This window comes from Gouania willdenowi, chromosome 13, assembly GCF_900634775.1.
Source record: "Gouania willdenowi chromosome 13, fGouWil2.1, whole genome shotgun sequence".
Taxonomy (NCBI): domain Eukaryota; kingdom Metazoa; phylum Chordata; class Actinopteri; order Blenniiformes; family Gobiesocidae; genus Gouania; species Gouania willdenowi.
The window spans coordinates 3,623,917-3,637,572 of NC_041056.1; the positions used below are offsets into that span (position 1 = coordinate 3,623,917).

The following is a 13,656-nucleotide window of genomic DNA, read 5'->3' on the forward strand; positions in this document are numbered from 1 at the left end:
TGTAACTTTTAAACTTTTTGACTAATTACATTTTTTTTCTTTCCTATTCATTTTTATTGGAAATTTAATTTTTTTTTTTTTTTTCACTTTTAACCCCTTCATCCTCAGCCATTCTTTAACTGATTCAAACTATTCAACCTTTAACATGTTCAGCTTCTACATCCAACCCAATTCACCTTTTTTTTTATTTTAATTTTTTTTCTTTTTTCATCGACTTCAACTTGTTTTTTTGTTTTTTTTACCTTTATAACCTTTTGCTAATGTTCAGTTATTGATAGGTTAATGTTAATGCTAATGCTAGGCTAGTGTTAATGCTAGGGTAATGCTGATGCTAGCTAACGTTAATGCTAATGCTAAGCTAATGCAGCGCAGCGAGGGCCAGCACCTGCATCCTCACTTGTTCTTTCTTCAGGAAATGCAAAAATATTCTAGTTATAAATTATTTCTACTCAACAACAGCTGCTGCTATTGACAAATACAACCGACTTCCAGTTTTAACTCAATTATTTGCATTATTAAGATTTTATCATGTTTATGGATTAATTTTGTGTTAGTTTTATGTGTTTTTAGATTCCGTTTGTGTATTTTGTTGTTGATTTGTGTGTTTTTGAAGGAATTTTGTGTATTTTGTTGTTCTTTTGTTGTTGTTTTTTTAGATTTTGTTTGTGTGGTTTTGGATTCGTTTTGTTATTTATTTATTATTTTTTTTTTTTTTTTTTGTTCAGTCTCACAATAAGAACTCTTTTTTCACATTATGACTATTGATCTTTTTGTATCATGGATTTTTTTCGTCCCTAGATGTGGTAAAGGTTATTTGTAATATTGACTTGAATCTGTTGTAATGATGACATTTTTGTTATTTTTACCCTTTCCATTTTATTACCTAGTCAATATATTTTTGCTCTTGTAATTACATTATTTTGTATATTAAATATGTATATAATTTGTTATATATGACAGAACATATGGCAATATTATCTATTATCTATATTATTATTGTATTTGTTTCCCTGTGGATGGACGTGTTCGGGCACTGGGGGGTTAACCGGGGGTAAACGGACCGGATGTCCTCCCTTTACCCCCTCACGTGCAGTGAGTGCGCAGTGCCAGACTGGACCATCACCATCATCATCATCGTCATCATCAGCGTGTCCCGCACATCACGCACAGCAGGGTTCGGTGGATGCTCGGAGGACCGGAGGATGCTGATGCTGATGCTGAGGCCGGCTGAGAGGCTCCGTGAGCCGGTGCTCCTCGGCCTCGCCTCGCCTCCTTCCCGGGTTTTATTTTTTTAATCGCGGCGTTTTATTTTTGTTTTTTTCATTTCCAGGTCAGCGTCTGCGCTTCCTGTGTTTGGACTGAAAATGGCCGGAGATGTCGGCGCTCTGAAGGATATCAATGAGATTAAATCCCAGTTCCGGACCAGGGAGGGTTTCTACAAGCTGCTCACCCTCTCAGACTCCCAGCAGCGGGGCGGGCTGCCCCGGGGCCCGGCCGCAGGAGTCACGCTGGGCCCCGGGCCCGGACCCATACCCGGCGGAGGGGTCGGGCTGCTTCCCGGGCCCGGAGCCGCAGCCGCCGGCTCTTCGTCCTCCAACGCCGCGGCCAATGCGTCCCCGGCCGGCTTCCTGCCCCCGGTGCGGGTCTCCATGGTAAAGCTGCAGCCGGAGGACCCGGGGGAGGAGTCGGAGAGGGTTTGCTTCAACATCGGCAGAGAGCTTTACTTCTACACCTACACCAACATCAAGAAGGTGAGCTAGGGCTGCACGGTGCGGTGGTGGTGCACGGTCTGTGCACGAATGGAACCGCAGTCCTCCTCAGGAACCAACACCAGAGCACGGGAACCCCAAAACCTCTCATGCATTACCTTAATTTTCTATTAACCCTCCTATTATTTTTTAGGTCAATTTGACCCCATTCAATATTTATCATTCAGAAAAAACTTTTTTAGTTTTCATATTTCATGACTTTTCCTAATTTGATGGGTACAATTGATGAGGCATGAAACATAAAACTGTTACAAAAGTTACAGACAAGATATACAAATAAGTAAATAATAAATATGTTTATGAGTGAAAGGAGATAGATAGATAGATACTTTATTCATCTCCAAGAGAAATTCACAGTTCCAGCAGCTTACAGGTATGGGAACACAGGGGCATGCAGGGAAAGTACAATGTAGAAATTTAAAAATTTAAAAATTAAGAAAAAAATTTAAAACAGTGCAAAGAAAGTACTAAGGTAAAATATAATGGTATAATATCGAAATACAGTATAGTGTGTGCCAGTCCAGTTGAAGTGCAGTTGTGCAGATGACAGTGTGCAAGATACAGTAGATGTGTGTGTGTGATAAAGTGCGTGTGTGACAGAGTGTGCATGGTGTGATTAGCAAGGGGGGATGTCATCAACATCAATCCAGGGTGACCACGGGTCCTTAAAAAGTATTAAATATATATATATTTACAAATAAAAGGCCTTAAAAAGTATAAAATTGTCTTAAATGTGCTTTAGTAGGGCCCTATGAAATCCACGTAAACGGAATCGACCAATGAAAACAGTTAAATGCAGAAATGGACAGAATCAACATGAAACGCCGTCACCGTGAGGAAAGGAAGGTTTTTTTTAATGGAGAAATGTTTCTGGGGACTGCTTATGAGGTGCACCGCCCTCCCCCCTCCTGTCCTGGCCTCATTAAACACAGCCTAGACCACCTAAACACTGTATAAACTGCCAAAAAACTACGCAAATCATCACTGACTCCCAAATACAGAGCCACCAGTGCCCGTTTAACTTTGCTGTGCCTGTTCATGTCTCGTGTAGCACTGCAGCGCTCCATGAAAACATGAGTCAGCTTTAATCAGTTTCACCTGCTCAGTGTTTAAACAACATCTAATCAGAGCTACAGAAGATCTGTGGATAGAGTTGTTCTGTTGTTGCTCATGAGACCATCGATACCAGAGATTGTAGAGTCTGAAACATCGTAGGTTATTGATAACTTCTGATACTGTCAAATATTCTGGCCCCTAGGAGTGAAATAACTGCTGTATCATTGTGTCCATTTATTTTTGGAATGATGTCATCAGGATAATTTAAATTAGGTGAATTTAAATTAAGTTGATCAAAACTTAATGAATAAACCTGATCAGATTCAGTAAACCAATGATCCCCGAGGGGAATTAGGTAACATTAATGCAGAGAAACAATGCAAAGTATTTTTGCGGAGGAAAAAACCTAAATGAATAAGTATGCAGAAACCCTCTACATCCACTGGGCCTGTTACAGCTATTTTACTATTTACTATTTTACAGCAGTTTGTTTACTATTTACTAACTTACTGCAGTTTATTTACTATGTTACAGCAGTTCATTTACTATTTTATGGCAGTTTATTTACTATTTTACGGCAGTTTGTTTACTATTTACAATTTCATGGCAGTTTGTTTACTATTTACAGCAGTTTGTTTACACATTACTATTTTACAGCAGTTTGTTTACTATTTACTATTTTACAGCAGTTTTTTTTTCTATTTACTATTTTACAGCAGTTTGTTTACTATTTACTATTTCACGGCAGTTTTTTTTTCTATTTACTATTTTACAGCAGTTTGTTTACTATTTACTATTTCACGGCAGTTTGTTTACTATTTACTATGTTGCGGCAGTTTGTTTACTATTTACTATTTTACTGCAGTTCATTTACTATTTACTATTTTATGGATCGGGTTTGAATGTAACCATGGCAACAGTGACCATGTAAACAACATAGGGTTTTCATTTAGTTATATTAGGTTTGGTTGAAAAGTTAATTCATCTGTACAACCCTATTTGAAAAATATATATTATTAGTCATTAATGCAGATATTAGAAAGAAAAAAAAAAATGAAACCATGTTTTTGACATTTTTAACTGAGTTAAATAATATTAAAAAAGACTTAGTTCGTGCATTCTAAACCTGCTGCCAAGATTTCCCAAATTATTGTTGGAAATGTATGTTTTGAGTGAATTCTGATTTATTTTGGTTTTTATTTTATTTTCTGTTTGGTTTTTGGTTTTCAATGTTGTGTTTTCATTGTGTGTTGATCAGTTTTTGTATATTTAATATTTTTTTTAAACAATGTCATCCGTCTTTTAGTTTACTCTTTTATTACTTTATTTACATCAAATACATCAACTCACAATATAGCGAATTTTAATCTCTAGCTTTTGTGTTAGTTGCAGATATGGATCTAAGTGTCTGGTTGTATAAATGAAAATGTAATAAAAATTCACTCATTAAGTGCATCATTTCAGTTTTTATCATTGTTCTATTAATAGTATGTATACGCTTTATTATTATTATTCGTATACTATTATTACTTTAGTATCTAAGTATTTGATTCAAATATTACTTTGTTGCTGCTGGTACACAGACAAATCTATCTTGATAAGCATGTCATTTGGTATTTTTAAATTACGGAGGACAGAGGTAAAATGTTTCTTAATAATATTTTTTTTTATACTGACTAAAAAACAGTTTTCCATGCATTTATTTCAGAATTTAAATATTATATGACTTAATCAAGTGCTCCGAAAATAACAAAGCTTCAAAGACTGTGAAATAAACATCTATTTAATGTGATGCTGCAGGGTGGATAGTTACTAGTTACATGAATCAGTACATAAAGTGAGTGTGCCACCAGGTGGAGCTGTTACCATATACAGGTGTGTCAAACTCATTTTAGTTCAGGGGCCAAATACTGACCAGTTTAATCTCAAGTGGGCCACAGATTTTAGACAGGAAAAAGAGCAATTTCAACATCAATGTGCTCTAGTTTACACTTCCAGGTATGAAATTACACAAAGTATATAAGAGATCCATAATGCCCAAGCATTAAGTGACCTCAAACTTAAATTCTTTTACATTTCATTTGATTTAGTATAATAACTTGTGAAAATGTGAAGGATTTTTAAAATTTTTAGGTTTTTCATCAATTTGAGATTAAAAAATGACTTCCATTATGTGATATAAGCATGTATTTGGATTGGCTGATATATCTACAGTCAACAACTGCATTAATTTGTAATTTACACAATGATACATTTTTTGTCTGCAATTTTTACTTTCTCCTGTGGGCCGATTTAGATGCTCTAAAGGGCCTAATTTGGCCCCCAGGCCTTGAGTTTGACACTGCCCTTCAGCAAAGTACCACAAAAACCGTTTTTTTTTTTTACATATGTACTATTAGAATATTTAACAAATGTTGGTTTACATTCAAACATCACGTCCCAGAAGCTCTGTTGTAAAAATTGCAAGTGTAGGAACTAAGGAAATGCCTGGCCAAGGATCGGCCAGTGTCAGTTGTACAGACATGTCATGTGACGCGAACCTTTGTCCTGGTTGTGTCTGCAGGCGGTGGACCTCAGTAAACCCATAGACAAGAGGATCTACAAAGGGACGCAGCCCACGTGTCACGACTTCAACCAGTACTCAGCCACGGCCGACAGCGTCGCTCTCATCGTGGGGTTCTCTGCTGGTCAGGTCCAGTACCTGGACCCCATCAAGAAGGAAACCAGCAAACTCTTCAACGAGGAGGTGTGGCTTTTTTCTTTTTGTGAACGCCTCCATCCTCACTCAGGAAGAGAGGATGTGCACACCCAAACAAACACTGACATTGTTGGTTTAAATACAATACGAGGAAAGGCAATTTAGCGTTTATACAGAAAGTGTAGATTAGTGAGAGAAACAAGACAATAAATGCTATTCATTATATATATATATATATATATATATATATATATGTGTGTGTGTGAAAGAAAATGATATTTAAAATAAATAGTGTAGATAAAAATGGGCAAACTGCCCCCCCCCAAAAAAAAGCACCAAATGACAAAAAATCACAGAAAAAACAGCAAAAATACCGTAATTTACTAGAAAACACACAAGATAACCACAAAAAACTAAAATATAATGGATAAACCACTAAACGGGAAGGAAAAACTCACAAAAATGAAAACCCAAAACACATGAGACGACTAACAAATACATAAAAATAACAAAAAAAGACATAAAATGAGAACATATGTACACAAAAATGACCCCTTAAATACAAAACGACAACAAAAACAGACAATACAACAGCTAAAATACAGAAATGTACTACAAAAATGCACAAGATGACTCAAAAATAAGAGAAAAAACAGAAAACGAGAACACAAACACACAAAACTGAACCCAAAAACATTCAAGATGATAAATACACAAAAAGAATGGGGGAAAAAAACACAATGAGAACAAAAACACACAAAACTTAACCCAGAAACACAAACACAAAACACCAAAAACAGCTGAAATACAAATATTTACTGAAAAAATACATTAGATGACTACTAAAAACTAGAAAAATAACAGAAAAATCACAAAACGAGAACCACACACAAAATTTAAACCAAAAACACAAATTTACCCCCAAAACACTCAAGATGACAAATAATTACAAAAATAACAGAAATACACAATACTCCAAAAACATACAACTACCAAAATACACAAAATGACTCATAACGCACAAAACAACTTTATTTATGTTCTTATCTACAGGTTAAAAACATATTTTTGGAGGGTTTTGTTCTACTGTAATAACTTTTTGTTCATGGTTCCTCTGTATTTTTTCCTTTTCTCGTCTCTTTTCTTTCCTGTCATACCTTTTGCTTCCATCTTCCAGAGGTTGATCGACAAATCCAAGGTGACGTGTCTGAAGTGGCTCCCTAAGTCTGAGAACCTGTTCCTGGCCGCCCACGCCAGTGGCCACCTCTACCTCTACAACGTGGACCACCCGTGTGGGACCACGGCGCCGCAGTACTCCCTCCTCCGACAGGGCGAGGGCTTCTCCGTCTACGCCTGTAAGACCAAGACGCCCCGAAACCCCCTGCTGCGATGGGCTGTGGGGGAGGGTGGCCTCAACGAGTTTGCGTTCTCTCCGGACGGCGTACATGTGGCGTGCGTGGGCCAGGACGGCTGCTTACGCGTCTTTCACTTCGACTCCATGGAGCTGCAGGGTGTGATGAAGAGCTACTTCGGCGGACTCCTGTGCGTGTCCTGGAGTCCGGACGGGAAGTACCTGGCCACGGGGGGAGAGGATGACCTCGTGACCGTGTGGTCGTTTGCTGAAAGCCGCGTGGTGGCTCGGGGCCACGGCCACAAGTCGTGGGTCAACGTGGTGGCGTTCGATCCCTTCACGACTTCGTTAGAAGACGAAGAACCGATGGAGCTGAGCGGCAGCGAGGAGGACCTTCATCAGGGTGGGGCACCACCTAATAATGCCCTGCACTTTGGGCGCGTGCGAACCAGCAGCACATTGTCACGTTTGTCCCGCCACAGCTCCAAGGGCGGGGGCTCGGCGGCCGTCACATACCGGTTTGGCTCTGTTGGCCAGGACACGCACTTTTGTCTGTGGGACTTGACCGACGACGTGCTGTACCCCCGCCTACCATTGTCCCGAGCCTTCACTAACACCTTTGGGCCCTCGCTGCCCAACTCTGGCAGCGGGGGGGTGAACAGTACCGCGGGTGTAGGAGGAAGTGGAGGAGTAGAAGGACATCATCATCCTCCCAACACTAACACTGGCACCGCCAACCCCCCCACACTACCCCTGACGCTGCCCCGCTCCCTGTCCCGCTCGAACTCCCTCCCCCATCCTGCCGTGGCCAATGCCTCCAAAGGCCAGAGCGCCACCGAGGGCACGGGGGGAGGAGTCACAGGGGGAGGGAGCACTGCGGTGGGGAACAGCACCCCTTTCAGCATCGGCCGCTTCGCCACGCTGTCCCTCCAGGAACGCAAGTCGGATAAATCGGGTAACAGCGGTGTGGAGAAGGAGCACAAACGCTACCACAGCCTGGGAAACATCAGCAAGAGCAACGACAAGATCAACGTGGCACCACGCAGCAACAGGCTGGACGCCGCTAAGGTGCTGGGAACCACACTGTGCCCCCGCATGCACGAGGTGCCGCTGCTGGAGCCGCTGGTCTGTAAGAAGATCGCCCACGAGAGGCTCACGGTCCTGGTGTTCATGGACGACTGCATCATCACCGCCTGCCAGGAAGGACTCATCTGTACCTGGGCCCGACCCGGGAAGGCGGTAAGACCAAGGCTGTGTTTTAAATGTCATACTAACGTACTACTCATACTAAGTCTGACGTCAAAATTAATGCGTTCATTAGATAGGAGGGATGTAAAGATTAATCGTGAGGCAGTTAAAAATTGATTCAAAGGTGTCACGATTCACATTGATGCTCTGACATTGAATCTCAGAGGGGCACAGAGGGAAAAGGGAGAAACAAGAGAGAGAGAATGAAAGCTATAGTTTGTTTATTTATATTATTTCTTTGATATGGGATTTGTTTTTATGTCCAATTGTTAAGGCACAAAATACATTTTCAGTTGCACTTTTAAAAATAAAAAGAACTATTATGCAGTTTTGCATTGTTTACTATAGAACCAGAATTTAAATTAATAGGCTTCTTCTTCATTTGTATTATTCCTTTATTTATTTCATTCAAGATTTATTTTTAGTTAAATTGCATTGTTTTGAATAGTTTATCAAGGGATTCTTTTGATAATGAAAAATAAAAGGAAAATAGTACACTATTTTTCAGTCATTTGTTTACAGTCCCATTTTGTAAAATAAATCGTGAGAGAATTGTATCGTGAAATCAGTATCGTGAATCGAATCGTATCAGGAGTTGAGTGAATCGTTACATCCCTAGTCTACAGTCTAATTTTGTAAAATAAATTGTGAAAGAATCGTATCATGAACTTAGTATCGTGAATCGAATCAATACATTTCAAAATTTTGGTTATGGGTTATGTCCCTAGATCCCTCTACAACACTCAAACACCACAAGACATGTGGAGAGTGTAATAAACATGCTTTAATATGTGTCTAAATGTATTTCAGACTGGAATCCATCCCTCATTTCTTCTCTTTCCTCTTGTTTTTTTCTCTTTCTTCTTCAGAACTTGGCGGCACAGAACGGGAACTCTCCGAGTGGCACCATCGTATAGCTGAAGGAGAAGCTTTGCACTCACTCCCCGTTCCTTACCTCTTCTCTATTGGCTTAGCAGAAATGCCTCGTGTAGGGGTCAGGGCCAAACTACATGGACTCTCCAGACCTGCCGTGTCAGTATTACAGCGTCAGTATAACTAAAGCCTCAGCCCAGAGGTGGGAAAGTGACTCCTGGAAAGAAGAGAGATTCCCTTTGATCTCCAAAAGAAGGCGTTGTCTTCTTTTTTGTTTAACCGTCAATACTTGTAACTTTAGCTCAGTTTGGCCAAAAGTATGTGGACATGTTTCATTTAAAAAAGACATACAGTAGACATCAGATTATCCAGCAGACACACTGCGAAGGATACAGACCAACTCGGGGTCTGTCGGTTATTTTCACAATATTTCCAATTTTTTTTCAGAAATGAATTCCATATTATTCGTCGGTTTTCCGCAATTACGTAAAAGTAGAGGCTATAGCTCCGGCAAACCTTTTTAACATTTAATGCCTAAATGTGTCGACCAGGAAATAACATCACGAACATCTCAAAAAGGCCTTTTGACGTGGTTTGATATCATAGAATGACAATTCCAGCAAGTTCATTTTGTCTTCTTTTTGAATAATATATTACGGTTTCATTTATTCTGACAACATTTTTCAGGAGGTTTAACTTTGATCTCCTGACATGTTTCGAGTCCCGACTGTTAGTCTTCCTCAGTGGTGTCTGTTGATCGCTTTGATGTATTTTATTGTACTTTATTACTTCACTCTACCACACCTAGGACTTGCTTCTCCAGATGCCATCTGGCAACGGGGCAGGGCCAGCCTGACAGAACTGTCAAGTTGGCCACGTCCAGACAAAACTGATGAAGACGCATCAAAGCGATCAGCAGATGCCTCTGAGGAAGACCGGCAGTTGGCAGTCGAAACATGTCACATCAAGATCAAAAACTTGTCTGAATAAATGAAACCATAACATATTATCACAGAATGACGATACTTTTCAGATCTCTGTATCGTCAAAAAGTAATTCTCAATATCCATAATGTTCACTATTGTTATCTTTGATTGAGGGAAGTTAAAATTTTGAACAAGTGACATGAGTTTTAGACATGCCTAACTTTCATTCTGCCTATGTTTGAGATATCTAATGACATAGATCTACTTAGGCAGAATGGCAATGCAATGTAGATATCTACGTTCTTCATTCAGACTAGGTGAAATTGATACACGGATATGGATACCAAATATCCAGAATAGCTAATAAATGTTAAAACGGTTTGCTGGAGTCTGCGTACTTTTGGCCATATTCTCACGTAGAAATACAACATCCAAATTTTTGAATCTGCTGGCGACGCTCCTGTGTTTCTCTGCGTCGTTGACTCATTCTCAAAAAGGCCTTTTGACTACGGACAGTATTGCAGAATGCCATTACTTTCCTTTTAATTTCTTCGGGATACGTCATTACAGATATCTGTATCGCCAAGAGTAAACTTGGATATCCATAATGTTCACTATCGTTATCTTTGATTGAGGGAAGTTTTGGCGACATGAGGTTTTAGATGTGCTTAACTTTCATTCTCCTTATGTTTGAGATATTTAATGACATAGATCTACCAAGGCAGAATACCATTGTAGATTGCTGCGTTATTCATTTTGACTTGGCATAACTGATGCGCGGCTATTGCTAACCAATATCCAGAATAGCTAATAACTGTGAAAACCGTTTGCCAGAATCTGCATACTTTTGGCCATATTACCAAGACGAAACCCAACATCCAAATATTTGAATTTGCTTCAGGATTTCTAGCGACACAAGTCATGATCTTTCTCGGTTTCCAGGACTTTCCCACCTTTTCACCACCTTCGGGAATGGAATGGACGCTTATTCTCGCTGCTGCTCCTCTGTGTTTCTCTGCGTCGTCGATCCGTTCTGTGTAAACCCTGAAACAAGGAGGCGCCTCATTCGACCACACCCATCACTTCCCTACCAACTCATGCCACAGACACTGGGAAGGCCACGACTATTGTATTTGTTATTTATTTTGACACTGGACTATGTAGTTATTTATACTGTAAATATTTAAAAAAATACTCTATGAACACTAAAAAAGGAAAAACCATTGGAAGGAGACTAAGAAACCGGAGAAAATGAAGAGTAGTATTATTAATATATGAACAACGTCCTTCAATTGTACATAGCAACAGTTATAAATTGAATGTGGGATGTTTTAGGGGAGCTCAAAGATGTCCGTGTGTTTATTTTGTGTGAAGGTTTTGTTTCTGCAGTTTGTTCCTGAAAAAGTGAATCTGGATTTCGTTCTGTTTGACGAGGAAAAGGAGCTGAGGTCCAAATCTTCTACTGATTCTCCACCGAGGTCAAAGCGGTGCACACCGACTAACACACTCTGTTGCACTTTTCCCAACAAAAAACGGTTGGCAAACACACACTGATGGTGTAGCATTGTGTCTAATGTGTCTGGGACATCATTCCTGTTGCACCTGAATTGCCTCTTGCAAAATTTTGCACATATAATAAATCCACAGTTCCATCCTGAGCCAACACAGTTTTTCTCTTCTATTGGTTATAATCTGACTTTAAACATCAAAACAAAAATATCCCAAATGTTTATATTTTCATGGCCGAGTCCAGGGTTGGGATCAGTTATAATTGTAATTGATAATTAATTACAATCATGGCATAATTAAAAGTAACTGTAATTATAAAATGTCAATCATAATTAAATTGTAATTGAGTTTAGATAACTGATTGTAATTGCCATGAAATAATTTATCGCAAAGCTGAGGATTCATGTTACAGTTCTAACCATATGTAGTCACAATTATTAAAATGTGTTTCATATCAAGCTTTTCCCACATTTTACCTTTTAAAAAAAATAATAATCTAGGGGTACGCTCACACAAAAGGCTCAGACGCTCACAACAAAAATATTAAAACTTTTATTTTCATTGATTATGAAGCCTAACAAGGTAGCCAATAGATCGGAAAGAAATTAGATGATAGATAATATTTTTTTGTGTATTTTACAGCTGATTTAGGACCCGTTATCATAACAGATGCTAACAGAACGCTAACACAAGAGGAAGGTTATCTTTTATTAGGTTATTTATTTCAGGCTCAGTAATTGTAATTAGGAGGGAGCTAAATCGAAGTTCTCGATTTACTGGTCAATCTATGTTCCTACCCTCACCTATGGTCATGAACTTTGGGTCATCACCGAAAGAACCAGATCGCGGGCACAAGCGGCCGAAATGAGTTTCCTCCATAGGGTGGCTGGGCTTTCCTTAGAGATAGGGTGAGAAGCTCAGTCATCAGGGAGAGGCTCGGAGTAGAGCCGCTGCTCCTCCACATTGAGAAGAGCCAGATGAGGTAGCTCTGGCACCTAATTAGGATGTCCCCTGGATCATGTCCCCTGGTAAGGAGACACCAAGGAAGACCCAGGACATGCTGGAGAGACAATGTCTATGTTCACACTGCAGAATTAAAATTATCGAGCTTTTTATCGTATTTTGAGGAAACAAGTTTGGATGAACTACGGCCGGGCCCGCGGATCATCTTTGTGCCGAATAGCACGTACCACGTTACCGAGAATTCAGTCAAATGATTCACTTCCACCGAGTAAAATAAGGTCTCCGAAAGGCTCTTGACATCCGCTCATAGAATATTCATGTCAAATTCAGCCTGATTCAACGAGCATTAACGGAGGAGTAGTCATTTGAAAAATGTGGGCCCCTGGCGCCCCTGTGGCACATACGGAGTAATGGGCCTCATTTATATATTGGTATGTGTCAATGATTCAGTACCATCAACTGTCTCAATATTTAACTCGCAAATAAATGATAAATTGACTCAAGGGGGCCCCCCCTGGGCCACAAATCCATAGATTATAGCTACCAAATTTCAGCCCGATCCGTTCATGAATAACAGAGGAGTAGTGATTTTAACTAGTGTACACAACAACAATAAGAAGAAGAACAACAACAAATTTGAGTCCTGTAGCCTGGCATAAAAAAATATTGCGGTATAAGTTTTGGTCCTTATTGCCCAGCCCTATCCATGTGTATCACACAGCTGTATTAAAGACATCTGAAATGAAAAAAGAATAAATGCTCACATTTATTTCCTCCTAAACATTTGTAACTTTGACAGTGAAGCCCAAAGACAAGCTGGCGTGATTGTAGAAGAATTTAGTGACAAAGCTGCAAAGACTGATTTTAACTGTAAATAATATGAATGCAAAGACTTGTTAAACTACAAATGAATAATTGAAAATTAAAATGTGCCACAGATTTTTGTGGGAAAAAAAAGAAAATTCATTAATTGGACATTAATGTGCATATTTTTGCACTTCCACATATAAATTACATACTGTATAAATGATAGGAAGTGTCTATTGATACGGAGGCGCCTTACTCAAAGAATTTTTTCTTCCGCTGACATGGGTTCAAATCCCCGCTTTTTTATATATATATTTTCATTTAACATATTTAACACGGCAAATTCCACCTTTAAAAATACATATACAAAAAAAAAAACATTTTATGGTATTTCCTGGGTTAGGGATAGAGTTAGGGTAGGGCTAAAATATAAGGGTTAGCAGGGTAGCCTAAAAA

The 13,656-nt window shown here is 39.3% G+C and overlaps 1 protein-coding gene across 1 annotated transcript; it reads left to right on the forward strand.

Moving 5' to 3' along the window:
- Positions 1–811: 811 nt before the first annotated feature.
- On the forward strand, positions 812–11,579 carry LOC114474448 (WD repeat-containing protein 20). The gene is made up of 4 exons (XM_028464776.1): positions 812–1,751; positions 5,389–5,571; positions 6,701–8,113; positions 8,992–11,579. The coding sequence occupies exons 1-4, from the start codon at positions 1,365–1,367 to the stop codon at positions 9,037–9,039; spliced, it is 2,031 nt and encodes a 676-aa protein (XP_028320577.1). The 5' UTR covers positions 812–1,364; the 3' UTR covers positions 9,040–11,579.
- The last annotated feature ends 2,077 nt before the right edge of the window (positions 11,580–13,656 follow it).

Coding starts and splice junctions, on each gene's coding strand:
- LOC114474448 (XM_028464776.1), top strand. CDS start 1,365: ATGGCCGGAGATGTCGGCGCTCTGAAGGATATCAATGAGATTAAATCC. Junction 1,752..5,388: donor CCTACACCAACATCAAGAAG/GTGAGCTAGGGC, acceptor TTGTGTCTGCAG/GCGGTGGACCTCAGTAAACC. Junction 5,572..6,700: donor GCAAACTCTTCAACGAGGAG/GTGTGGCTTTTT, acceptor TCCATCTTCCAG/AGGTTGATCGACAAATCCAA.